This window comes from Sinohyriopsis cumingii, chromosome 16 (genome assembly GCF_028554795.1).
Source record: "Sinohyriopsis cumingii isolate HCF-2022 chromosome 16, ASM2855479v2, whole genome shotgun sequence".
Taxonomy (NCBI): domain Eukaryota; kingdom Metazoa; phylum Mollusca; class Bivalvia; order Unionida; family Unionidae; genus Sinohyriopsis; species Sinohyriopsis cumingii.
In genome coordinates, this window is record NC_142976.1 from 19,227,570 (window position 1) to 19,253,803 (window position 26,234).

At 36.9% G+C, this 26,234-nt stretch overlaps 1 protein-coding gene and 1 non-coding gene across 7 annotated transcripts in view; one reads left to right on the top strand and one right to left on the bottom strand.

Moving 5' to 3' along the window:
• Positions 1–10,405: 10,405 nt before the first annotated feature.
• Trnar-ucu (transfer RNA arginine (anticodon UCU)) lies at positions 10,406–10,478 on the bottom strand. Its single transcript has one exon. It is a non-coding gene; the product is annotated as a tRNA-Arg (tRNA).
• Positions 10,479–10,519: 41 nt separating this feature from the next.
• LOC149780025 (uncharacterized) overlaps positions 10,520–26,234 on the top strand; it is an 86,352-nt gene continuing 70,637 nt past the window's right edge. For all 6 annotated transcript variants that reach the window (XM_089936773.1, XM_089936775.1, XM_089936774.1 and 3 more), the window contains exons 1-2: positions 10,520–10,647; positions 17,719–17,857. In XM_089936773.1, coding sequence (XP_089792899.1) covers positions 10,571–10,647; positions 17,719–17,857 — 216 coding nt within the window. In that variant the 5' untranslated portion in view covers positions 10,520–10,570. The remainder of the gene's footprint in view (positions 10,648–17,718; positions 17,858–26,234) is intronic.

Genomic DNA, 26,234 nt, shown 5'->3' on the forward strand with positions numbered 1-26,234 from the left:
AATGGCGTAGCTAGGATATATTGGAAATAAATTTACCGAAGGGCTCCTGTAGTGTTGGCATCTAGGATATTTGGGCCCCTACGCAAAGCTTACCAATGGGCCTCTACAACGTTAGTAGCTATGACATTTGAGCCCCTATGCAAAGGTTACCGATGGGCCCCTGCAGCGTTAATAGCTAGGATATTTGGGCCCCTATGCAAAGCTTACCGATGGGCCCCTGCAATGTTGATAGCAATTTTGCGGGTCCGAAATTAAGGTATTTGATGGGTGGTATATTGCCTGTTACTATTTTCTGTCTATAAGTTTTAAAAAAATAATTTTATTTGGATGGGCTCGTGGACCCCTTCATTTGTGGGCCCTATGCTTTGTATACTCTTGCTATATGGTAGCTACGCCCCTGGCTCTTAGGCATGTCTTGCGATGGACTCTAGATTCTGTGATTTTGGAATAATAATATATGTAATACACTGTGATTTCAAGACTCCGACAGAAAAGGCGTGATTGTGTGATAATTCTTTGACATTTGCAATCGTGCTTATTTATATTTGTTTGATGTATATTTATATGTATTGCCTATATGAAGATAGGACTGCTGGATACCAGTCTGTTATTGCTCTTCCAGACTGATTCATATTTAAAGAACATGCATTTTATATTTAAGTAGACTAACTGCTTTATTGATTTGCTTGAGAATACTTCTGTGGAGTTTAAATCGCTACTGGAAACAATTGCACTGTTCCCTGTACTTAATATATGTTATATATGTTCGCATTACTGTAATTTATTTATGTTCGCATTATTGTTATTCACATTTAATTTCAATGCTCTGGTGGCCTAGTGGTTAGAGCGTCCGCCTCGGATGCGGGAGGTCGTGGTTTTGATTCCCGGTCGAGTCATACCAAAGACTTATAAAAATGGTACTAACAGCTGCGTCGCTTGGCGCTCAGCATTAAGAGGTTAGTGTTAGGACTGGTCGGCCTGGTGCCAGGATAATGTATCTGGGTGGGACATCATGCTACATGTCTGCGCCATGATGCCCCAGTGCTAGACATCACTATAGACTGCCACATTGCATACATCGCAGCGATATGACTGAAAATTAATGGAGGAGGAAGAACCCGGGAAAACCCCGGAAAGAACCACCGACCCACGAGAAGCTACTGGCAAGCTTTCTCACATACCCACATTGGCCGAATCCGAGACTCGAACCCACGCAGACAGAGGTGAGATGGCAGTGAACCATAACGGAGAGCGCTTTGGACCACTCGGCCACTCGGGGCCCCTCTGAAAAATTGTTAAAGCTACGTTAAAACTCCAAGTCACACACACTCACACACACATTTAAATGCTGTGTTTTCTTCTGCTTTTTGGTTTGATGGTATGAAGTCCTTGTGAGGTTGCATGCCACTGAGAAGATGGTATTATTAGGACAGAATTTTTTAGTACAAGTATTAAGATTAATATTTTCTCTAAATTGTATTAAAAGTAATTTTTGATTAAATTATATTGAAAGTAATTTTCTATTAAAATATGTTAAGATTAAATCCATTTATTTCGGTATTACAATTATATACTCTTTAGTAAAGATTGTGTCCTTATGAGCAAAGGCAAAACTCTCTATACATTTCCCTTGTATCGTAAGTCAGCAAAAACTACACTCGCTATGTTGTGTAAGTTACTGCATTGCGGAAACCTAAAATTCCTGACTAAGCTATAAGCTCCACGCACTGACGTGGTAGAATTGTATGTCTAATGACGTACATAGACCCAGACAATAGTCTGTAAGAAACTACGAAGCCTCACTTTGAGATTCTGGCGGACCACAAAAACTAGACGTATAACCATATTTGGCTTCGTCCTAAGAAACTGATATGAAAAGCGTCAATCTGCGGACGCACCAGTTTTTTTAGTCAGAAACTCAAAAAGGCCTGTGTCGTAACAGGTAAGATTATGGTCTATGTATAATTTTTAATATAGTGTAAGGATTTTTAGTGTTAAGATGTTAATCTAACATCAGTACGTTGCAACATTAGATTATTTTAATATTTCCTTACTTTTCTTTAATATAATGTATTGGAAAGTTTAATTGTTTGAAGAACTTAGATTTACTTGTAATTATATTATTGATTATGGTAAAAAAAGGCTTTCGTTACCAACTTCATACTCAGTAATAGTTAATTTAGAAATAAAATACTCTTTAAATAATAGAGTTTAATATGTCGACATTTTAGATTAAATTCAGTAAAATATATTTCAATTGCGGTATTAGTCTGAAATATTGAATTTTAGATTCGTTAGCTATCGTGAATTTATTCGATATTTAATTATCTGTATTATATTCTAAGAGGCAGAAACTATACAAATGTATGATGTTGGTAAGTGACGGAATGTAGTAGTTTTATATGTATCTCTTATATCTGTAATTTAAGTTTATGTAGATTGATATTTGAATGTAATTTTATATGTTGAGTATTTCAATAAAGAGTTCTTTCGTCACAAATTCAAAGAGGCTTGTGTCGTTACAGCATCCCGAAGTACCTCCGCTTGCCATATTCCCCAGATGTAGCCATATCTTCGTTGTCAAAGTGACACCACTTTCAAGAGAGCTTGAACTTCTTTTCCTTTCTCTCTCTCTCTCTCTCTCTCTCTGGTCATGGAAACATTTTGACCAAGAGTTTATGAGACAGTCAGTCTCGTAAAAGTATTATTAAAGGAATCGGTGGTCTAGTGATGTCTTTTGAACACGATTGCCTATGGCACAGAAGTTTGTGTGGGATATCTGGTTGACGTCCATTTTGTCGTGTCACCCGTCATCCATCTGTCGAGTAGCAAAACGTTTGCTATAACTACCTCTTCAAAACTATTTTGGTGATCGCCTTAAAACTTTTCACACACATCATTGCAAGATCTACTTATTGCAAGATAATGCCTCAAACAACATCTGACTATGCCAGAGGGACCCAGTTGATACTCTTCTCACACGTTGAAGATATGGACTTTGCTGATGATCTGGCTGTCATTTCATCAAGTCACTTTAATATCCACGAAAAATCTAAGAGACTCAGTAAGTACGCTAAACAGACTGGCCTGCATGTCAGTACAAAGAAATCCCAAGTGATGTGCACAAACTCCGCAGCTACTCCTCCAATTACCAATGATTTGAGAGGCGCTTGAGTTTGAAGAAGACTTCACCTACCTGGGTAGTGTACCGACAACGGTGCCGAGAAAGACATCAAGGCCAGGTTAAATAAAGCCATAGGTGCTTTTAGCAGTCTCCGCCCTATATGTAAATCAAAACAACATAGCCTCAGAACAAATAGCAGACTTTACAACAGCAATGTAAAGTCGGTACTGCTGTACGACTTTGAGTATTGAAGAGTAGTGGAGAGTAGTGAAGATAGACATGAGCAGAGTAGGCCTAAATTAATTTCACAGTAGTTGCCTCCATAAAATCTCAATATCATCTATTGTCTAACAAGATCTCCAATGTGAACCTATGTGAAAAGACCGGATGTAACAACATTTCCCTGGAGATCAAGATGCGCAGGATCAAATGGCTCGGGCACGTAATGAGGATTCCCCAAGAATGGATACCCAAGGTAGAGGGCACCCAAGGTAGTCCTCAGATTTGTTTGTTTTTTTTGTTGAGTTTAATTATAGTGGCGTGCGCACAATTGTGCATCTGCCACTTTTTTCTGACTGCACCGCAGCCTGCTAGTTGTTCCTGGGGAAGGGAATGGTGCCACCTCCCCCAAGGCTTTTATGGGTTCAAGGAACCCTGATAGTTTGGCCTCAATCTGTGGGTCCATAAAGGTCCCTTACAGTTGAATGGTTGGCTGTCATTAGTGGGAAGGAGAGCTCGGGAACAGTCCTGGTTGCTTCACATCGCTGGTTTCTTGTTGCATTTGCCTGGTGCTTCTTGGTGTTTTTTTTTTCTCTCCCAAAATGTTCTAAAAAAAGGGGGGGGGGTGTTATATGCTGTTTATTGAGGTTTGTTAGTAGAAATCATGTATGAAGAGAGATTTTCAAGGTTATTATGGTATTACTAGTCTAGGTGTTTAGGGTGTGCTTCCTACGTTATGTTATTTATAAGTTTTTAGATATTGCCTCTTTAAGTTATTTATTTATTAATGTTTTTAGAGATTGAATGTTATTTATACTTTATTTAGCAAGAGACCGGAGTCGTTAAGGACATCTAGGACCGGAGTCCTAGCTGGTTACTCGGTTCGTTAAGGACATCTAGGACATCCGATTTTGAGGTTTCCTTAGTTTTTGATAGGTGCTTCGTAAGCGAATTATTTATTAATATTTTTATAAAATTGAATGATATGTTATGGGTTTTTATGTGGGGGCTTCTAAATTTATTTAGCTAGTTACTGGGTCTTTTGCTTTTGTGGGAATAGTAATTATATTTTGTTCCTAAATCCTGCTGAGTCTATAAATTTATTTATATTTTTGTATGCTGATTGTTTATTTTTATTAGAGTCCATAAGTAACTCTGGGTATGTGTGTGGTGATCCAATCTCTTTTTGGTTTTTGATAAATATTTTCCTAGCGGGTTGATATTTTGGGCATATATTGAATACGTGGTGTAGATATTCGGTGGTGTGGCAGTTAAAGCAGTTAATGGTTGCTGGTTTGGGTCCTATAAACCTTCCAAAACTGCTTGCTAGTTTAGTTTTTCCAGTTATTATCCTGTTTATGGTTTTCTGTTCTAAATAGGTACCTTTAGGTAGCTGTATGTTCCTATCTACGGTTTTTGGGGTTTCATGGTGCTTTTTACCTTTTGTGGAGGTGTTCCAAAAATCTTGTCATTTTTGGTCTATATGTTTGTGCGAAGCTTAGTGCTTCTGTAGAGCTATAGTTAAGCTTGATAGAGTTTTGATCTCCTAGTTTGGTTTGTGCAACTTTGTCTGCTGTTTCGTTGCCAGAGATTCCAATGTGCGACGGTATCCACATGAGCTCGACTAATTGACGAGCTGTGGTGATGTCGTCAATTAATTGGCATGTTCTGTCGAGGAATTGTGTATTGCGATTTTAGATCGATTTGATAACGCTTAGGGAATCGCTTATAATAACTGCTTTAGGTATTTGGTTGTCTTTGATCCATTGTAGTGATTCAAGTATAGCCCAGAATTCAGTGGTGTAAATAGAGCAATAGTCAGGTAATCTGGATTCCGTTTGTATATTGATTTCAGGGATGACTATTGCTGCTGCTGTTCTTGGTGGTGGGTTATTTGTTTTTGATCCATCGGTATGTATTTTAACATAGTCCGGGTATTTTTGGTTGATTTTGTTTACCAGTACAGGTTTTAGTAAGTTTTCTTGTCCTTCTTTATTGTCTAATTTGGTAGCTTCAGTGTTAATGGTGGTTTTTGTAACCATGGTGATTTGTTCTGGTCTGTATTGTTTGTTACCTGTTTTCTTTTTAGTAGAGGTATCTTTTCTCGTAGTTCAAGGATTACTTTGCCACTTGGTGTGGTGTGTATGATTTTGGGTTTGAAGACAACTTTACACTTGTTTATAGCTATCTTGGTGGGATGGTTGTCTGGGTGGGTATCTAATCGAATGGAGTATCGGAGGAGCAGTTTTTATCTTCGTAATTTTAAGGGTAGTTCTCCTGTTAGTGTTTGTAGTTCTTCTAATGATGTTGAGGGGAGTGTTCCTGTGCATCCTAGTAAGGCTTTTCTCTGGATAGTGTCAGTTTTTTGCAGTACAGGTTGCTTAGCCGAGTTATATGCTTGGCAACCGTAATCCAGTTTTGAGCTAATTAGGGTTTTATATATCGTGAGGAGGGTATCCTGGTTGGATCCCCAGTCAGTCGCTGCGATGTTCCTGAGTAAATTGAGTTCTTTGTTACAATTCTGGGTGAGTTGTTCAATCTGCTGTTTCCATGTAAGGCGGTTGTCAAAGAACGTTCCTAGCAATTTTACTACTGTTACGTATCTGATTAATTGATTTTGTATACAGAAGTTTGGATAGACTAGGTTGTTATTTTGTTGGGGGGTGAATATGATTGCCACAGTTTTTTTCATGAGATATTTTGAAACCCCAGCGAGGATGACCAAATATAAATTAATAATAATATATGGAAACATCAACGGTATTCTTGCGTGAGAATGAAACATATCTCAAGCGTATAAAAGTCAAATAGAGACGCTGTAAAACTACAGTCTAACATGTGTTCGGGATTGTATCATCGTGTAGGTGAAAAAGAGCTGCCTTCCTGATTCAAGTTTGACACTCTTTTCTCTATGGAATATACCATGCCTGATCATGTAACCAAAGAGGGTTTTGCACCATTTATGACAACACAGCCATATTTTAATAGTAGTTCCTATGTAATCTTGAACCATAAACACACCGAGGCAGTTGATAAAAGTTATGAAATTATCCTCACAAAGTATGGAAAAATGTTCCAGAGGAGGTTCGGAATGGATATTTGCCAGGTTTTTGGAAGGTCAGCTTCATATTTCCTGATAAAAATCTGTTCGTGGATCGAGTTACATGCCAACACCAACGTATGCACCACAATGTCTGTATTCTCTGTAGAAAATGATGATACTGAATGTTTTGAATTTGTGCTCTTCTCCTAGCTGCATCCAACGAGCGATTGCAAAGACCAACGTAGCAAATAACAACTTTATTTTAGCGACTTACGTCTGGTAACATCAATTCACCATGCAAGTTACTGACATCAGTGCTCTTGAGTACCTCAAACCTGACATCGCGGTCAATGTGTTTGTTTGGAATTAAAGGTTTGCAACCAGTTCAACAATCCACGGTGAAAAGCGCACGGTAAATACTAATTTGTTATTATTGAGGAACATGGATGGTTCATTGGTGCAGTATCACTGTGTCGATAAAATGTTCTCCACCAATGGTATACTGACACAGCAAGTACAAAGGTAAAGTTTCCATGCAGACGTTGCATACATGTGTTTAGCACACAACAATTGCTTACGGACCATGCTGTTATTGCTGTGGAATCCGTGAGAAACCATAGCGGACATGAATGCCAGAACCTGGCAAAGACAGTTTGAAGTTTACAGTGGTGCAATGGAAAGTGAAGGTACCCTATATAATTACGGACCTCGAATGTTTGAACGTTCCTGTAGAATGTTCGATTTCCGATAATAAAACAAATGAAACGCAATTAGCCGTACAAGTCCCATTCAGGTTTTGCTACAATGTAGTCAGATATGACGGAGCGGCCGAGCCACCAATTTTATACCACACCTAGATCGCTAGCGCCCCAAACAGGTTTAAAGTGATTCTTAAATCTCTCAAAGTCACATAAATATATCTCTGACAAACAGCCCTTGTAGCTGTTAGGACCTTACTTTGAAGCAAATATCTAGACAAAACTACATGAATGTTTTGTTCCAAGTGGGCGGAAAGCACGAGATTGATACGGCGTCTCGCTTGCTATTTATTCCAAAATATCACATTCGTTTGTCATCTTTTTCACACCAAGTCGGATATTCTTTCACATACTAACTTATTAACCACAACATGCCTTGATTTCACCTTGGTTTTCGATCACTTCATGATCGGGATCATTCTTACTCTTCAGCATCTGTGATCAGCCCATATATAGGGCCGGGACTGGGCTGGGATCACCTCAATACAGACCTCCGGATTACCCAAAGGCCAGTATACTATTAGAATAAGGACAATCGTAAGGCTGGGATAAACCTAGTCCGATGAATCAACCCACTAAATCTATGTTGATAGTGATGGACGATCCTAAACAGAAAATCTCTATTGTCACGGGTGAGGGGCTGATTTATCGGCCTAGGATAAACCCGCCTTAGGCAGCTTCGTGGGGCAGACCAGTTCTTAGGTAGGGATTATGATGGGGTAACCCCAGTAAAGAACTTGGGATCACCCAACATCAGAATAATTGGTATAGTATGGCTGCTTGAAAAAAAAAAAAAGGGCGGAGAACTACTTTTTGGAGTAGTAGAAAAATATTAAATAGTCTTTAACATGACATGGCCTGGTAAGTGGTGCAGGGATAAACTTATCAAAATAAGTATTTAATGAACTAATTAAGCACGAGGAAGTGAGGATGGGCTTCAACCATTAATGCATTCATGGCAGAAAGAATATACATCCATGCATGAGCAACATCCCTTCCTCTTCTAAGAAAAACAACAATCAATAAACCAACAAAAAAGTCCCCAAACAACACATAAACAAAACAACAATACCAAAACAAACAATCCCAATGTAAAAAGCATAACGTTACGATGTCCAGTACTGCAGGAATAAACCCACTACTGAAAAATATATTACAGCCAATTTTCAGTTTTATAAACACGTAAGTGATTTTAGATAATGGATAGTTCCATCTCAATGTGTAGCATGTTACGGTACGAAGACCATTTTCCCAGAGTATAAATCAAGTGATCTTGAACACCAGCAGCAGCTAAAGCAGTGACTGCTCCTTTATGGAATGAATGTCCAGGATATCTTTATTGCTCATATCTGAGGCGACTTAGTAGTCATGTAAGATATGACAAATACACATCCCTCCTGAAGGGTCATCCTGAAAAATCCATAAGGAGTGGATCACTGGAGAGAAGGACACTAGCAGCTGTCCTCACTCCTCCCCACCCCCCACCCCCACCCCCAAGTTGTAGTTAATGTTCCATACAAGAAACTGTGATGTGTACTCCAGATCGAAAAATAAATGTTTTGGAAGACGACAAGAAAGGCGCGGACATTAATTTGCCGCCTGGAAATGTCATGTCTACTAACCGCATCCACTTACATGTGGAGGTCACATGGGATTTGACGGTAAACTCACCATGGCGCAAAAAGCCGAAAAAATTTAATCCAACACATGCATAGACAGTAGTAGATAAATCCATCGAGTAATAGGCAAATGCTCTTGCAGGATAAATTGCTCTACAATCAAAGTTTACATATCCTCAAAGTTTACATATCCCCAAAGGCTAAACAGTTAATTTCTAATGCAAGATTTTTATATAAAGGTAAAGTGACTGTAAAATATCTCCTATGCGTCACCTTTTTTAAAGGAAGACTATCATCCATCTGGATGGTGTCCGATGATATACCCAGGTAGTGTCCGATGATATACCCAGGTGCTCCGGAATGGTAGTAGGACACACGGTCTTAGCAGGGCATAACAAAACTCCCAGCTTATTGGAACACCTAAGCCAAAATTGTCATCGATCTCTCGGGCAGAGTTTTAGGTGGGTATGTTTTGAAGAAACCATCCAACAAATGCAAGACAATCTCCGTATCATTATTGCCCTGTAGAATCCAAGTCACGGCTTTCGAAAAGCAAGCTTTTATTTTTGGAACAGTCGATAGAGAAAATAATATTTGTTGTTCCACTTGGCCCCATGAAAATCCAAAGTGATTCTTTGATCGACACTTGTTTAAAGGCATTTTTAATGACTGCCCTGCAAAGGCAGCTACATCTCCCACTTGCTGCAGACTCCCACATCTCCCACTTGCTGCAGACTCCCACATCTCCCACTTGCTGCAGGCTCCTACATCTCCCACTTGCTGCAGACTCCCACATCTCCCACTTGCTGCAGACTACTAATATCATGAGCAATGGTCACGAATGACAAAGAGTATTTTTCTGTTTATATTAGACCGTTTAAGCTTGGATGCAAAAAATGATTTTGTGTGTGTGTGTGTGTGTGTGTGTGTGTGTGTGACAGAGAGAGAGGGTGTCTTCGATAATTCTCTCTTTTCCATAATATTTGTCGTCAGCAATACCTAAGGACTAATTAAGGTATGTGTGGAGAGATCCTTGTTCTCCATTCACTGCGAGTATTTTTGTTTTAGGGTCTCGGTGGTAATTTAGAGTAACATACCTGTATATAAATCAACGATATTTTAATTTTACAAAATTTTCGATACATTTAAGATCGTACATTTGAACTTTGCAAGTATCTTAATATTGTTATGTGCCATACTAGACTTACTCATATAAAACTTAAAAGCTTGCAACTATTAGAAATTATTTTTTAATATAATACACTATCACACCCAGTAAGCATTTATTTTAAAAACAACAAAATATAGTGTTAAACAACAGCACAATAGTACAATGTGGGATACAGATTAACTGTTTGTTTTGATAATGGTATCAACAAAAAAGTTATGATGTAAAATGTCAAAGGAATTTTTCCAAAGGAACTTGTTATTATTTATTATTATTATTTATAAAAAAAATGAATGTAATATGTTGACAGAATCTTTAAGCTGTGGAAAAGCATAAATACTCTGAACGTGTAATCTATGAATTTTATATTATTTTTTTTTTCTTGACAACTGTTGATGTATTGGTCCAAACATCAGACACATGTATTAGACACATTCAATTTAAGGCTGAGTGAAAAAAAAAAAATTGTCTTCTCATCCCTGGCGGGATTCGAACCCGCGACCTCTGGATTAGAAGTCCAGCGCGCTATCCACTGCGCTACAGGGACTGACACAAAATGTGGCTTTACATAACATAGGAAACTTGTGTCTCCTGTTTCAACTGTAAGGAAGAACTTGCAGTCAACAATAATTATCAAAGATGGCTGCAAGCAATGTGTGGATACCACCACTTCCTCCTGGATGGGAGGGGCGATGGGAACCTAATCAACGTGCATAGTATGATTCATTAACAAAATTGTATTGTATAAATTATTTTTATTGGCAACAATATTATTACAGTGGGAATATGTTTGCTTGAAATGGATCGAAATTGCGACTACGTGACCGACCATGGACATCCACAGGAGTCTGACGTTTTATCACTGATAATATCAGTCAAGTAGGATGAAATCTCTGGCAACAAGAAATCGCCTAATCGGTACCATAAATTAATACAAGGAGTGCAAGCGTGACCCATCTCTCCCCACCCAAAAGTCGAATTGAGCGGATTATGTGGTTTCGTGTTGCTAGAGATTTCATCGTCATTGATTAATAAACGTTAGACTCCTTTGGGACATCGTAACTGATGGATATTCTGAATCCGTGAAGGTTAAATTGTCCGAAGATTCATTATGTCCGAACTATATTTGTACAAGAGTTCAATATTCCGAACATATTAGTCAAATGATTCGTTTCTGAAGGTTCGCAAGTTTGAAGAATATAGGGTACAGCATAGTAGTTCGGAGATTCATCCGATGCGACGGTTTCATAACTTTAAAGGAAAGGTTGAAGAATTCAAAAGCCTGAAGGATCTATGGTTAGAAGGTTCATTGGCTCGAACAGCGAACATTTGGATTGGTAACATTTTAATTTTTGAGCCAAATAGCAAATGCCGATTGTTATAAAAATTCATGACCTTGTTATTCAGCAGATTTTTGAAAGCTGAAAAGTAAACAGAAGAAAGTGTTTAACATTCACATCAGACAGTTCCTAAAGTTATAAATCATCCGTTTTCAGTTTTGGAACTTATTGATACGTTAAATAAGATCCATGATATATCTGCCTGACAAAATACATGACCAGTTTTTGAAACACCTACCGGAACCTTCATTAAACACCATTTTGAAAATTTTAAGTGATTTATGGACCACTGGTAATGTACCAAATACTTGAATAGAGACTGTGGTAATACGTGTTTCCGAACCAGTTAAGGATAACATATCCTATCAACCACCATTGCATTTTTTGGACAAGGTGTGTCTGTAAAACAATGGAACAAATGATGCAAGGCCTGTTTGGTATTTGGAGACTTATAGTTTCATATCTCCTTTCCAAAGTGATTTCCGATATGGCTGTAGTACCAACAATCATCCGGTTAGACTTTAAACATTAATTCATGATGCTTTTTTCAAGAAAGAACATTTATAGTATTTGCATACCCTCCTGTTGGTTTATGTCTCCCAACCAATTTTTGAAACAAAATGCATCAATAAATACATTTGAAATTACAAAGTTGTTATGTGCTTTTTTGTCACCTTCATTTAGTCTGAATGTCACATGTAACACTGTGACGCCATCCGCCATATTGAATGTGGCTAAACATGGGAAAACTTCATATCATTCACATATATATTCAGAATATGAGTCACACACACAATAAATTACAAGAGTAATAGTATCATCTTTTCCTCTAAATAAGGCTCCATTGTAAAGGCTGAACACGAATGTCCTGTGTGTTACAGTGTGACAATTTTTTGATGATGATCGTATGAAATGTTCAACATAGATATTGACAATTTTGCTTTCATATCTTCCTTTCTATATGTACTATTTGAATTTATAACAAAGGTCTTAAACTGTGGTCTTGCTTTGTAAGTTCAAGGTACTTTATGTCACACTGTAATACACGTGACACCCTAACACCCATTTTCTTCAAGTTGAAACTATGTGAAAACGAATTCACTCACTGATTTTCTATTTCTTCATGAAAGTCTATGTGCATTGGGCCCTCTAATAAACATAAATGCAACAACATTATAATATCAATTTTTGACATCAGTCCATCATGGCAGTCACCAGTTCTGGAGAACTACTCATATACAAAATGCAGAAAACGTCATTTCATTAATTGTTTTATAATTTCTAATCTGATTGTTGCCAAGGGGTCCTTAACACTTGAATTATTGGGGTTTCAATGTAAACAGAAACTCATGATGTAAATAAGCAAACAGGCTGCTCTCACTGTCCATTTATGGTGTCTAGAATAGTTTATTTCAGTAAAATCTGTGTTGCTTGCATCCAGTATTTGTAATGTCTGGTTTTAATATTTCTAAAATAAATTGAACAAATAAATAGTAGGAACTCTTGCATGGACGTTTTCAAGGAGATATAAATCCAAAATATACAGATTTATTTAGATTTTCAAAGAGAGAAAACTTCATCACATCTGTTGCTTGCAAACATAAACTGGCCCAGCAAATATCGTGACCATGTTGCTAAAAGTAACTCCTTTTGATTGGAAATGGAAACAAGTTGCCAGTGTTTGGGACCCTGTGGTGACAATCAGGTTAGAACTTACAAATCAGTGAATGAAATGATTCATTTTTGAGCATTTTGTTTTTAAAGTTGGTTGGTGGGAGGGGAGGTTACAAACAAACAGGATGGTATGAGAATACTTTGGTAGCTGTTTTCTTTGATTTTGAAAAAGCCTATGATACAACAGGCAAATATGGAATAATGACTGACCTGCATGATCTGGGTTTAAAAGGCTGTCTACCCACTCTTGTGGCCTAAGTGGTTAGAGCATCTGCCTTAGATGCAGGAGGTCATGGGTTCGAACCCCAGCTGAGCCATTCCAGAGACATAAAAATGGTACTAACAGCTGCCTCACTAGATTCTCAGTATTAAGAGGTTAGTGTTAGGACTGGTCGGCCTGGTGTCAGGATAATGTGATTGGGTGGGACATCATGCTACATATCTATGGTATGATGACCCAGTACTAGACATCACTATAAATTGCCACACTGCAGACATTGTAGCAGTGTGACTGGAAAATTGTTAAAGCTACATTAAAAATCCAAATCACACATACATATATTGAACTTTCATTCAGATAGGGAATTCAGAGCATCAGTAGGCTCCACCCTCTCTGATATATATATATGAACAAGAGATGGGTATTCCATGATACCTGCTTATTTAGCAAGTGGCAGGCATCTTGGAATGATGCTATCAGTAACAAGCTCTACCTCAGCAAATGGCCTCTTCCAAGAGAACCATCCATAACGACAAGGTAGTAATTAAAAGAATTAGAATTGGTCATATTTATTTAACCCACTCCAATATATTAAAGGGCGAAGACCCACTGGAATGAGATTCTTGCAATGAATTCTTTGCCGTGAAACAGTTTAATGTCCTTTTCTCCAACCTATATGTGATCATTACTACGATGTTCAGCACATGAAGGAATGTTTTGATACAGTAAATTTGTCTTGTATTTTAAATTTCTTGAAGGAAGTTAAAATTTATTCAAAAATATAGCTTGTATGCAACCATATTTCCACTGAGAATTTTTGTCCAACATGTGTACTGTTAATCACCCTAATTATCTTTTATCTAATTACCTTTAACATGCACCATTTGCATCCCCCGTTGATCGGGAACCTTCATATCTTATCCTCATCATCTCATATTTTTGTACTTGTACTGTTTGGTGGAATAAATCTTTTTGATACTTAAATTGTTATTTTATAGCATTTTTTGTACCGCTATATTACCTTACAGTGCTGGTGCACTGTAAAATCCACAGTCAAGCAACCAAAGCACCTTTGAATTATTGAACCCTACTTTTTGGACCATTGAACCTTTCAACTAACCTCGTTTGGATCACTCAACCTTTGGATCTACTGACCCCTTCTCTTGGACCAGTGAACCATCGGACTAATGTACCTTCGGAGCATTGAATCTCAGAGTCATTGAACCCCTATTTTAGACTGATGACCCTTTAAATCAGTGAACCTTCAAAACATGTCTTTTATACCATAGAACTGTTGGACTGTAGAACTGTAACTGACAGCCATTTATAATTTTCTGAATAGATTGAGTTTGGGAGCTTGGAATTTTCTTCTTTTAACCCTTGAAATGGTCAATCCCTAATAAAGGAGGGTTGGCAGACCACAGGAACTTGATGTTAGATAGTGGAACTGAAACACAAAACCAAATCTGCATAATGATTTATTCACAGAATGTAATTTAATAGGATTTTAATATTCATGAATGGTAATAAAGGTCTCAGATTAGTCTGTTTGCCTATTTTGGTATTTATTGACCCACTCCCCACAAAGCTACAATGAAAATGTTGTGAACTTGATTATTTAAAGCCCCATTGCTGCCATTACGTGCAAACAGTTGTATATGCCAAATCATCTGAATATTACTGAATCTTGAATGATGTTGGTCCTAAACAGCACTGGGTTCTATTGGAACCAGACTTGATGCAATTTATCCACAGAATTGGGATCAAACTTGCCATCTTTGTCTAACGGTCATTCCTAAACATTTGGTTTTGTGAATTTCTATGGATTAGACCATCTTACTTAGAATCTGTTGCACTACGGTTGTTTTCCAACATTACCAGTAATGATGGAAGAAAAGAAAGTGGCGGTGAGCAACTTGATATATTTACTCAGATTACTGATTATCTTGACCAACATGGCAATCGGTTGTTCTCCACCAAATGGTTAGTATTATTTCTGGTATTACTTTCTGTGGCCAAGTACAATTGTGCAGCATTGGATTTAATGCAGGATAGTACACTCTGGTTTTTGAACACATTGCAACTATCGAAATTTGATTATTTGGACTAACCTAGTTCCTAGGTGGAAAGTTGGATATAACCTCAAAATATATTTGGATAGCTCGATGAATAAAATTGTTTTTATAATATTAGCGCTAGATGAATCCCTCATTATCAATCATTTGCATCAGGTCTTTCCAAATGCTCCCTGTTTATCTGAAAACTCACTCCGAATTGATCACCTATCAGTCCCATGGGTGTTGGACTCCACAGCAGCCTGTTTGGTACTTAGTCATGCCCAGTAGTATCAGATAGCAGCAAAATGTGACAGAGAACTGCCTGTTGCTTTACTTAGTATCCACCTACCAGTCTATCTGAACCAGTCTGCATATGTTAGAAAAAGGTAAAGAAAATATGCACTTGTCTTTTGATTGATGTTGCTGATTATGATAATCTTAGTGAATTGCAGAGATAAGCTATTGTCTGTTGGTCCTAATGATTGCTGAAAATTGCCCCAAGTGATCAGATTATCTGAGTATTCTGCTTTTGTAAACCGATTCTAACATCTAATCATGGAAAATCATTGCTAGCAGCTAGTATAGTGTACTGTAGTGGTTGTATTATATATATATATATATATATATATATATATATATATATATATATATATATATATATATATATATATACAAGGCTCTGTTTCAGAAGAAAACAACACATGGACAAAGTAGCATTAAACAAAAGAATAATTGTATCCAGTTTGCAAATAACTATGCAAGGGAAGAAAATGATAGACATTGATGATGACAGAACTAGACTTAAAAAAAAAGGATCATGGGTTTCAACAGGGAATGTCTATTTTGGTGCAACAAATAATGAGTTTGGATTCAGTACATATATTTACTTAGAAAACAAGTCCAAGTGCAGACTGTACAGATCCTGATCTACTATCGCATAATGTGCCGGCAGATCTGGGTCTCTGCAGTTTATATGGGGTAATCAGTTAAACAAGCAACATAGATTCTGATTGGCAGTTGCATTATGCAACAATAGATAAGGATATTCGTTGTTTGCATTTTGACTCTATTTATAAGTGAGTATATATGCTAGCAATATTGCATGAAATATTAACAATTTGTCATGAATGTTTTTATTTTTATTTGGTAATGACTGGTCTTTATCTGTTTAACAGGAAAGAAATGAACCAGCAATTTAAGTAAAATTCAACAAATAACTTAGTAACCTAGAATACAAAGTGGAAATTCAAATGACAGTATTGTGAATTTAATTCCAAATAATCCTGAATGTCCTATCACAAGTCCAAAAGCATAGAATGTTCCAAATGAAGTCCAACTGTCATGAAAGTCCCGATGTACCACAGTGATACAATCCAGGATGTTTTTGAATGAGTTCTCAATAATTCTAAGGTTGTAGGTTGTATTTTAGTCCAAAAAGTAAATGAGCACTTTGTAATTCCAATGAATGATTAAAAAAAGTAATTCCTCTCAAATTATATATGAACACAACCATAAACACTGATAATAGATTCCCAAAGACTGATATTAAATAAGAATGAATAATTGTTTACCAAATCTTTTATATACATATTTCTCTTGACATATGTCACAATAAAGTGCTCTGGAAAACCCACATTTCCAATGGAAAATTCCACCAGATTGTAAATAAGTTCACCTCCTGAACCTTCAAAAGATGTAAAATAGGTTAGACCTTTACATATATTTGAACAAATAACTTTAAAAAATGTGACAAAAGTCAGCTCGGCAAACCACAACCTTCAATCACAGACAAAAGTCAAGCATAGAATATAAATTAAGTATTCACAACAGATTGTATGAAGCAATATTTTTATTCCAGTACATTTTGATTGACTTCCTGATCATGATCTCTGACTTGTTTCTTTGTCTCCTTGACCCTCTGCTTTCCTATTTTACCCATTGAAAAATATTATTTAGGGTTTCTAGAAACTGATTCTCTGAAAAAACATACCCTTGCAAAAGTAATGACTATTTGTTCTTGATTATTTTTGCAGCTTTTTTTTGTTTGTTGCAGAGACAAAGTGTACCTTAAATTAAGTGTGAACTTTTCTTCTCATAGTTAAAATAATAACCAAAGGGGTCAGGATTTAATCATACTGTAATTGGTTCCTTGTGGCAATTGTTCTAAATTGGTCTTTATCATCATGAACATTGCAGGTTTAAATGTACAGTATAAGGCAAGCTGTTTTTGCATCTACATTGTGTTAAAATTTGTAAAGAAAATGTATTTTTGTCCTATCTTAAAGACTGTATTATGTCAGCATTTTATAAGGTAAATTTAAGTCTATGTTTTGAGATTTTAAACCTGACAGTTTTTGTCACAGCCAAACCAGGATTACTGTGAAAAGAACATGTAATAAAACTATTGTACTTGGCTGTCTGATGGATGTAACTTTTATCATAAATACACCTGTATGTGAATTGATATTTAAATTTATTTTGCATCTTTACTTCCAGTTTTTTCATCAACCACAATAGCAAACAGACTACATGGGAGGATCCACGGTACCCAGCCAAAACTCCAGCCCACACTCCCTCAGGAGTAGTTGGAGGTGTTTCTGGTGGAAACACTGCAGACCATGCATTAGCTGCTCTGGTAAGATATTTATTCACCTCCCTCATATTTTCTAAATTACAGATTAAAACAGGTTCATGTAAATGTGTAAGAACATTTTGAATATATTGATTCATGGAAACCACCAACAATTTCAAAGTGTCACTAATGCAAGATCTGATCATGAAAATCAGAGTACACCAAACCTCACAGAAGTAGAAAGATGTCACTTTTCCCTCCAAGCAGATATGGCATGAGTGAGAGAACCAAAGTACAAACTTGTACTGAAAATAATAAATCACTGTTGCAAATATAAAAATAAAATAATAATAATTATTATTTTGTAATACTACTACTACTACTATTCTTCTTCTTCTTCTTATTATTGAATTTGTGATTTATTATTTGTAACAATGTTTTTGATGTTTCTTGCTTGTGTTGTGGATGTTTATTTTAAATATTAGGCTACTTTGAGATGAATTTCAGGTATTGATTTATCATGTTAATTCTGATGCTTAAAGTACACATTAATACTATATCTTAAAAAATATTAGGTCCTTTTCCATATATATATATATATATATATATATATATATATATATATATATATATATATAGGGATACATGATTTTGAGTCAGCACTGGACATTTAGTTCAACTTCAGATTTTACACTGTTCCAGTGTATGATTTGAACCATCAAGCAACATATGGTTCAACTTATCTTTTGCAATGTAAGCACTTAGGTCAGGTAACAGGATTAGATATGTAAGCAGTTTGATTTGATGATGATCACATACAACTTGATTTATCAGAAACAAATGGTTTGCATTGATGTTTATAATTGAACTTGGCTTTTTTCTACAGCAGTCATTGAATATTATTAGCTAAATTTGTGAGCGCATTGAAACCCAGCTGTATTATGATGGTTGAGCTCCACGACATGCTGTTGTATGATATAATACTGTTGTGCAGTATCCATACAAATTACTTAGATGAAGAAGCATTTTTATTTCTATCCGCTTAGCTACTAGGCAAAAAGCAGTGTGTGTGTGAAACTATGGCCTTCAGTGACATAGTTACCAGCTTAAATTGATCACATTAAAAACTGATTGAATATTTAACATTTATTTTTGACAGAGAACCCAGTGTAAGAACATTGGTAAATAAATCGTTTGAATAGATAGATTACATGTACTTACCAGCTGATCTGTTTGGCAGTGATTCCATCAAAAATGTTCACAAAGAAACATAATTTGTAGAATTTGTTTGCTAGATTCCATTCTAACCTGGATACTAAATTTTTCCCTGATACACTGACGCTAGCTTAAGAAACACTATTTTTGTAAAAATTAGTGTCTACTTGATGTATTATCAATCTGATTCAAATATGATCTCCACTGTCCTACATGAAGTTCTGACAGTGACCGCTTAGGGGTAATGTTATGGTGACATGTTATTACCATAATCACTAATTTTATCAGCCAGTAAGATGAAGTCTTATATCATCGCGTTAGGAGACTGCATAGTATAGCTGAAGAGCAACAGTGTGTGCCTATTGATCTGATTCACTTTCAAATTTCTGAAAGCTGCATTTCCATTGATTAATGCAAAGTTCACCAGAACATGACCCCTAAGCGTTCGCTGTCAAATCTTCACCCAGGACAGTGGAGATGCAATTTTAATCAGATCGGATGTATTCTGGACCTCAAAAAAGAAGCTTGTTAATAAGCCTTAAAAATATATAAACTAGAATTTTATACATGGGAATGGGTATCAATTTTATAATGTACATTAGAAGGTCAATTCAACAGGTAAAAATACGCCTCAACCAAGTTTGGGAGTAAACCATTCAGTTTCATAAGTAAGGAGTGGTCTTAACAAAAAGGAGCTGATTCATTCTCTATGAGACATTAAAAAATGAATGAATTCAGTACCATGCTCGTTAACTTTGCACAGCTGCAGAGTAGATAGAGAGACTAGTAGTATGTTTGATTATAATAGCAAATCCTTCCACCCCTGCAACTTAAATGGTTATGTTCCAATGTTCAACAACAGTACATGTGTACTTGTAACTTTAGTGTTATGGTGACAAGTGGCCCGTGAATATCTGTTATCTGAGTGACCTGAAGCAGATGTTGGCGGAAGGGTGAGAAGGTATATGTAAATGATGTATGTGACAAAGACCAAATTGCTTCTGCCAATTCAGGTGATAAACTTATTTCAGCAATGGCAGTGTTTGGTGCATGGTTGTGTGTATGATGGTTGACTGAGCATTCTTTGAAGATATATTGTTTTTCCTTAAATACATTTATTTGTTTATAAATTTGAGTGATAAACACTGCAGTGTTTGATGAGCTTTATTTGTATTTAGCCGATTGACTATCATCAAATATATACATATACATTTGTTGCAAAATTGATGGTAGCATGCGCTTAAATACAAACTCTTTTGGGAGAAGACACCAAATGTGCCATCAATATATATAAGCAGTATTCAAAATGTTTTTCTTAGTAGTGTCTTATGAACATTATACATGAAACATGAAGCGTATTACATGCATGTATTAAAAAAATGAAATGGAGATGAGATGGTAGCAATAGTGAACTTAAGCCAAATCATCATAATTATTAACAAATTAATTAAATCATGAAATTTTAAGTAGTATTCATTATATTATTGCATTCAGTGAGTGCTCTATCAATATAATTTCACATATTTCTAACCTCAGTAGATTTTGTGGAATTTAGTCATTGCTCTGTTCTTTCAAAAAATAAGAGCTTATATATTTCTTTCTTGGAGACAAACAACACTGGAATTCTAATACAGCGTGATACTCATCTTCCAGCACAATGCAAAAGATATATATATTCTTTAGACTAGTGAGGTGCAGTTTTGTTCCTTCAAGCTCCCTGATTCAGTTTGTAAGGTATGGGCAGACATCTTATTTTTGAAAGGGCTTGGTTTATGTTCAGATGACTAAGAAAACTTGTTTGTCTTGGATTGAGCAGTGATTTTACTGCACTGAAGATGAATGAGGAAAAGACTTCCAGGATTTTGCTGCTGATGATTCAGTCATAGTTAGATTGCCAATTATCAAATAATGGCTTTTAAAAGACAAGCAAGAAGCAGTATGATAATGATAATTTTTTCTCCAAGAATGCAACACATCTTGCCAAATGATTATTAAGTGATATGTTTGTTTATTTTGGCACTGAAGTTTGGTAGTACTTTAAGAAATTGGTGAAATGACTGCAAATTTTTGTAGCCATGCCATAACTGTGCTACATTTAAATTTAATGTTATAACAAATCATATTATTCTGGGATTGTACTGTAATATGTTTGTTGCATTTTGGAGAAGACCTTTTTAAGAGGTGATCTCTCATGACAGGTCATAACACTATACAATGAATAAATCCATGCATTGACAATTTGTTCTCTCAGGATAGGTAGGTGATCTCTCATAGCAGTGGACTTTCAAGACAGTTTATACTGTCTAACTATTGGTTTTATGTACAGTGGTATGATTCAGATTGAGGAGACAAGATTGTAGATATTTTTTTTATACAAAAAAAAAATTATGATTGAAATAATACAGTGTAAAATATAAATGCCAATATCTCCATTAGCGTAAACATATTGTCAACATTATGAAAGTGAAATGATAAAAAAATAAACCTTTAATTGTAATTATTTATCACAAAACTATGATGGTGGGGGTGGAATTGCATGCACATTCCACTGACTCTGTGTAGACTGTTAGTACATCCATCCATCCTCCATCCATCCATCCATACTCCATCTGTCCGTCCATCCATCCATCCATCCTCTGTCTGTCCATCCATCCATCAGGTGGAGCATATTATGTTGTAATGTTTTCTGTCCATTTGTGTGTTAAATTTTTTTTAATTATAATAACATAAGTTGTGTATAATGTACAGCTACCAAACTTTGTGAACAGCTTGCACATGGGCAAAGGAAGAACATTAATAGTAATAAGCTCAAAAGTGCAAAGTCAAAGGTCACTTCGAAATAAGAAAAATGGTTTATGCATGATAACTTGAGCTACTACAGTTTATGCATGGTAACTTGAGCTACCAGAGTTACAAAATTTTGTGGATAGCTTGCAGTTGCGGTAAGGAAGAACACTTAGATTCTACACAGATTAGTTCTGCATCATAAACTGGGTCCAGACTTTGTGGATGGCTTGCACTTAGATTCTACACAGATCAGTTCTGCATCACAAACTGGATCCAGACTTTGTGGATGGCTTGCACTTAGATTCTACACAGATCAGTTCTGCATCATAAACTGGGTCCAGACTTTGTGGATGGCTTGCACTTAGATTCTACACAGATCAGTTCTGCATCATAAACTGGGTCCAGACTTTGTGGATGGCTTGCACTTAGATTCTACACAGATCAGTTCTGCATCATGAACTGGGTCCAGACTTTGTGGATGGCTTGCACTTAGATTCTACACAGATCAGTTATGCATCACAAACTGGGTCCAGACTTTGTGGATGGCTTGCACTTAGATTCTACACAGATCAGTTCTGCATCATAAACTGGGTCCAGACTTTGTGGATGGCTTGCACTTAGATTCTACACAGATCAGTTCTGCATCATGAACTGGGTCCAGACTTTGTGGATGGCTTGCACTTAGATTCTACACAGATCAGTTATGCATCACAAACTGGGTCCAGACTTTGTGGATGGCTTGCACTTAGATTCTACACAGATTAGTTCTGCATCATAAACTGGGTCCAGACTTTGTGGATGGCTTGCACTTAGATTCTACACAGATCAGTTATGCATCACAAACTGGGTCCAGACTTTGTGGCTGGCTTGCACTTAGATTCTACACAGATCAGTTCTGCATCATAAACTGGGTCCAGACTTTGTGGCTGGCTTGCACTTAGATTCTACACAGATTAGTTCTGCATCATAAACTGGGTCCAGACTTGCACTTAGATTCTACACAGATCAGTTCTGCATCATAAACTGGGTCCAGACTTTGTGGCTGGCTTGCACTTAGATTCTACACAGATCAGTTCTGCATCATGAACTGGGTCCAGACTTTGTGGATGGCTTGCACTTAGATTCTACAGTTTATGCATGGTAACTTGAGCTACCAGAGTTACAAAATTTTGTGGATAGCTTGCAGTTGCGGTAAGGAAGAACACTTAGATTCTACACAGATTAGTTCTGCATCATAAACTGGGTCCAGACTTTGTGGATGGCTTGCACTTAGATTCTACACAGATCAGTTCTGCATCATAAACTGGGTCCAGACTTTGTGGATGGCTTGCACTTAGATTCTACACAGATCAGTTCTGCATCATAAACTGGGTCCAGACTTTGTGGCTGGCTTGCACTTAGATTCTACACAGATCAGTTCTGCATCATGAACTGGGTCCAGACTTTGTGGATGGCTTGCACTTAGATTCTACACAGATCAGTTATGCATCACAAACTGGGTCCAGACTTTGTGGATGGCTTGCACTTAGATTCTACACAGATCAGTTCTGCATCATAAACTGGGTCCAGACTTTGTGGATGGCTTGCACTTAGATTCTACACAGATCAGTTCTGCATCATGAACTGGGTCCAGACTTTGTGGATGGCTTGCACTTAGATTCTACACAGATCAGTTATGCATCACAAACTGGGTCCAGACTTTGTGGATGGCTTGCACTTAGATTCTACACAGATCAGTTCTGCATCATAAACTGGGTCCAGACTTTGTGGATGGCTTGCACTTAGATTCTACACAGATCAGTTCTGCATCATGAACTGGGTCCAGACTTTGTGGATGGCTTGCACTTAGATTCTACACAGATCAGTTCTGCATCATAAACTGGGTCCAGACTTTGTGGATGGCTTGCACTTAGATTCTACACAGATCAGTTCTGCATCATAAACTGGGTCCAGACTTTGTGGCTGGCTTGCACTTAGATTCTACACAGATCAGTTCTGCATCACAAACTGGGTCCAGACTTTGTGGATGGCTTGCACTTAGATTCTACACAGATTAGTTCTGCATCATAAACTGGGTCCAGACTTTGTGGATGGCTTGCACTTAGATTCTACACAGATCAGTTATGCATCACAAACTGGGTCCAGACTTTGTGGCTGGCTTGCACTTAGATTCTACACAGATTAGTTCTGCATCATAAACTGGGTCCAGACTTTGTGGCTGGCTTCTTCTTAGATTCTACACAGATTAGTTCTGCATCATAAACTGGGTCCAGACTTGCACTTAGATTCTACACAGATCAGTTCTGCATCATAAACTGGGTCCAGACTTTGTGGCTGGCTTGCACTTAGATTCTACACAGATTAGTTCTGCATCATAAACTGGGTCCAGACTTTGTGGATGGCTTGCACTTAGATTCTACACAGATCAGTTCTGCATCATAAACTGGGTCCAGACTTTGTGGCTGGCTTGCACTTAGATTCTACACAGATCAGTTCTGCATCATGAACTGGGTCCAGACTTTGTGGATGGCTTGCACTTAGATTCTACACAGATCAGTTCTGCATCATAAACTGGGTCCAGACTTTGTGGATGGCTTGCACTTAGATTCTACACAGATTAGTTCTGCATCATGAACTGGGTCCAGACTTTGTGGATGGCTTGCACTTAGATTCTACACAGATCAGTTCTGCATCATAAACTGGGTCCAGACTTTGTGGATGGCTTGCACTTAGATTCTACACAGATTAGTTCTGCATCATAAACTGGGTCCAGACTTTGTGGATGGCTTGCACTTAGATTCTACACAGATTAGTTCTGCATCATGAACTGGGTCCAGACTTTGTGGATGGCTTGCACTTAGATTCTACACAGATCAGTTCTGCATCATAAACTGGGTCCAGACTTTGTGGATGGCTTGCACTTAGATTCTACACAGATTAGTTCTGCATCATAAACTGGGTCCAGACTTTGTGGATGGCTTGCACTTAGATTCTACACAGATTAGTTCTGCATCATAAACTGGGTCCAGACTTTGTGGATGGCTTGCACTTAGAGTAAGGAAGAAGCCTATTAATTTTAGGGTCGAAAAAGAAAGGTTTATGTGCCAGAAATTTAGTGATTTACATATAGGACTATTAAAGATAGGTTGGGCATATAATATTCCACTCATAATTGCTTTTTCTCCTATTTTATCCACATAAGAAATGGTATTTATACATAAAACAGATCCTTAAAGTTGTCTCATATTTCAGATGTTTGGTCAAGTTGACAGCTTGCACAATTCTTTTCCTAAATTAAAATAATTTTTAGATGGATTCTGTTACTAATCTCTCTCTCTCTCTCACATCTATTCTCATATCTGCCATGGATTTGGGTGTCTTGGAAGATTTTATCATCTATTGGTTTCTTGGCATGTTTTTATAACAAAATATCTTTCTTAAACTTTGCTCATGCTTTATGAAATCGGTACAGGGCTAATTCCTATGGATGCTGCTTAACTGCCCCATGGAACAAGCTTCCTTTTTAAAAGGAAGCAGTCATGCAGTAAGAACAATGGTATGACCCTGCATCAGTCATCATTTGCATTCCTCATTTCCATCAGCAATCAATATTTGCAACTTTCTTCTTAAAACCTACCCAGCAAATTGTAGCAAATTTTGGCAGAAAGTGTTCTGTCATTCTGGGTTTTCCAGTTTTATACAAATGATGCATGCAGGTATGGCTGCCATTACAAAAAAAAGTTGAAAAACCTTTAAACAACTTCTCTCCCAAACTACTCACGAAAATTTGACCAAATTTAACAGAAAACGTCATGACATGAAGGGCTTGCAAAATTTTGCACATGATACCAATCTTCCATCACCATTGGTAAAAATTGCAAATCTTTTAATGATATAACAAATAGATGAACATAGTTTGACCAAAGACAGCTTCCTGGCATGATGGGTTTTCAAATTTGTATAAATGATGCTGATTCACCATCAGATATGCTGCCATTACTAAACATAGAAAAACTTTTATATGACTTTTTATCAAAAACTGCTCAGCAGAATTTGACCAACTTTAACAAAAAGAATCCCTATACATGGAGCTTTAAAGGTTAAATAAATGATGGTGAACTGCAGTCAGTTGTCTGCCATTAGTAAAAACGATAAACCTCTAAATGGCTATTAAATAAAAATTACTGAACAGAATTTGATCAACTTTGAGAGAAAGCATTGTGGCATAAATACATTTTTATGGTGGACAAATGATACTGATGTGCCATAAGATGATGATAACAAAAAGTATAGAAACCTTGAAGCTGATTTCATAGCATATGCAATCAACAAAATTCAAAGAAATTTCACTAGAAAGCATCTTTGCTGACATATTAATTGACCAGCTATTCTTACATTTGGCTGTTGGGCAGTAGCTACATGTTTTATTTGTTAATGG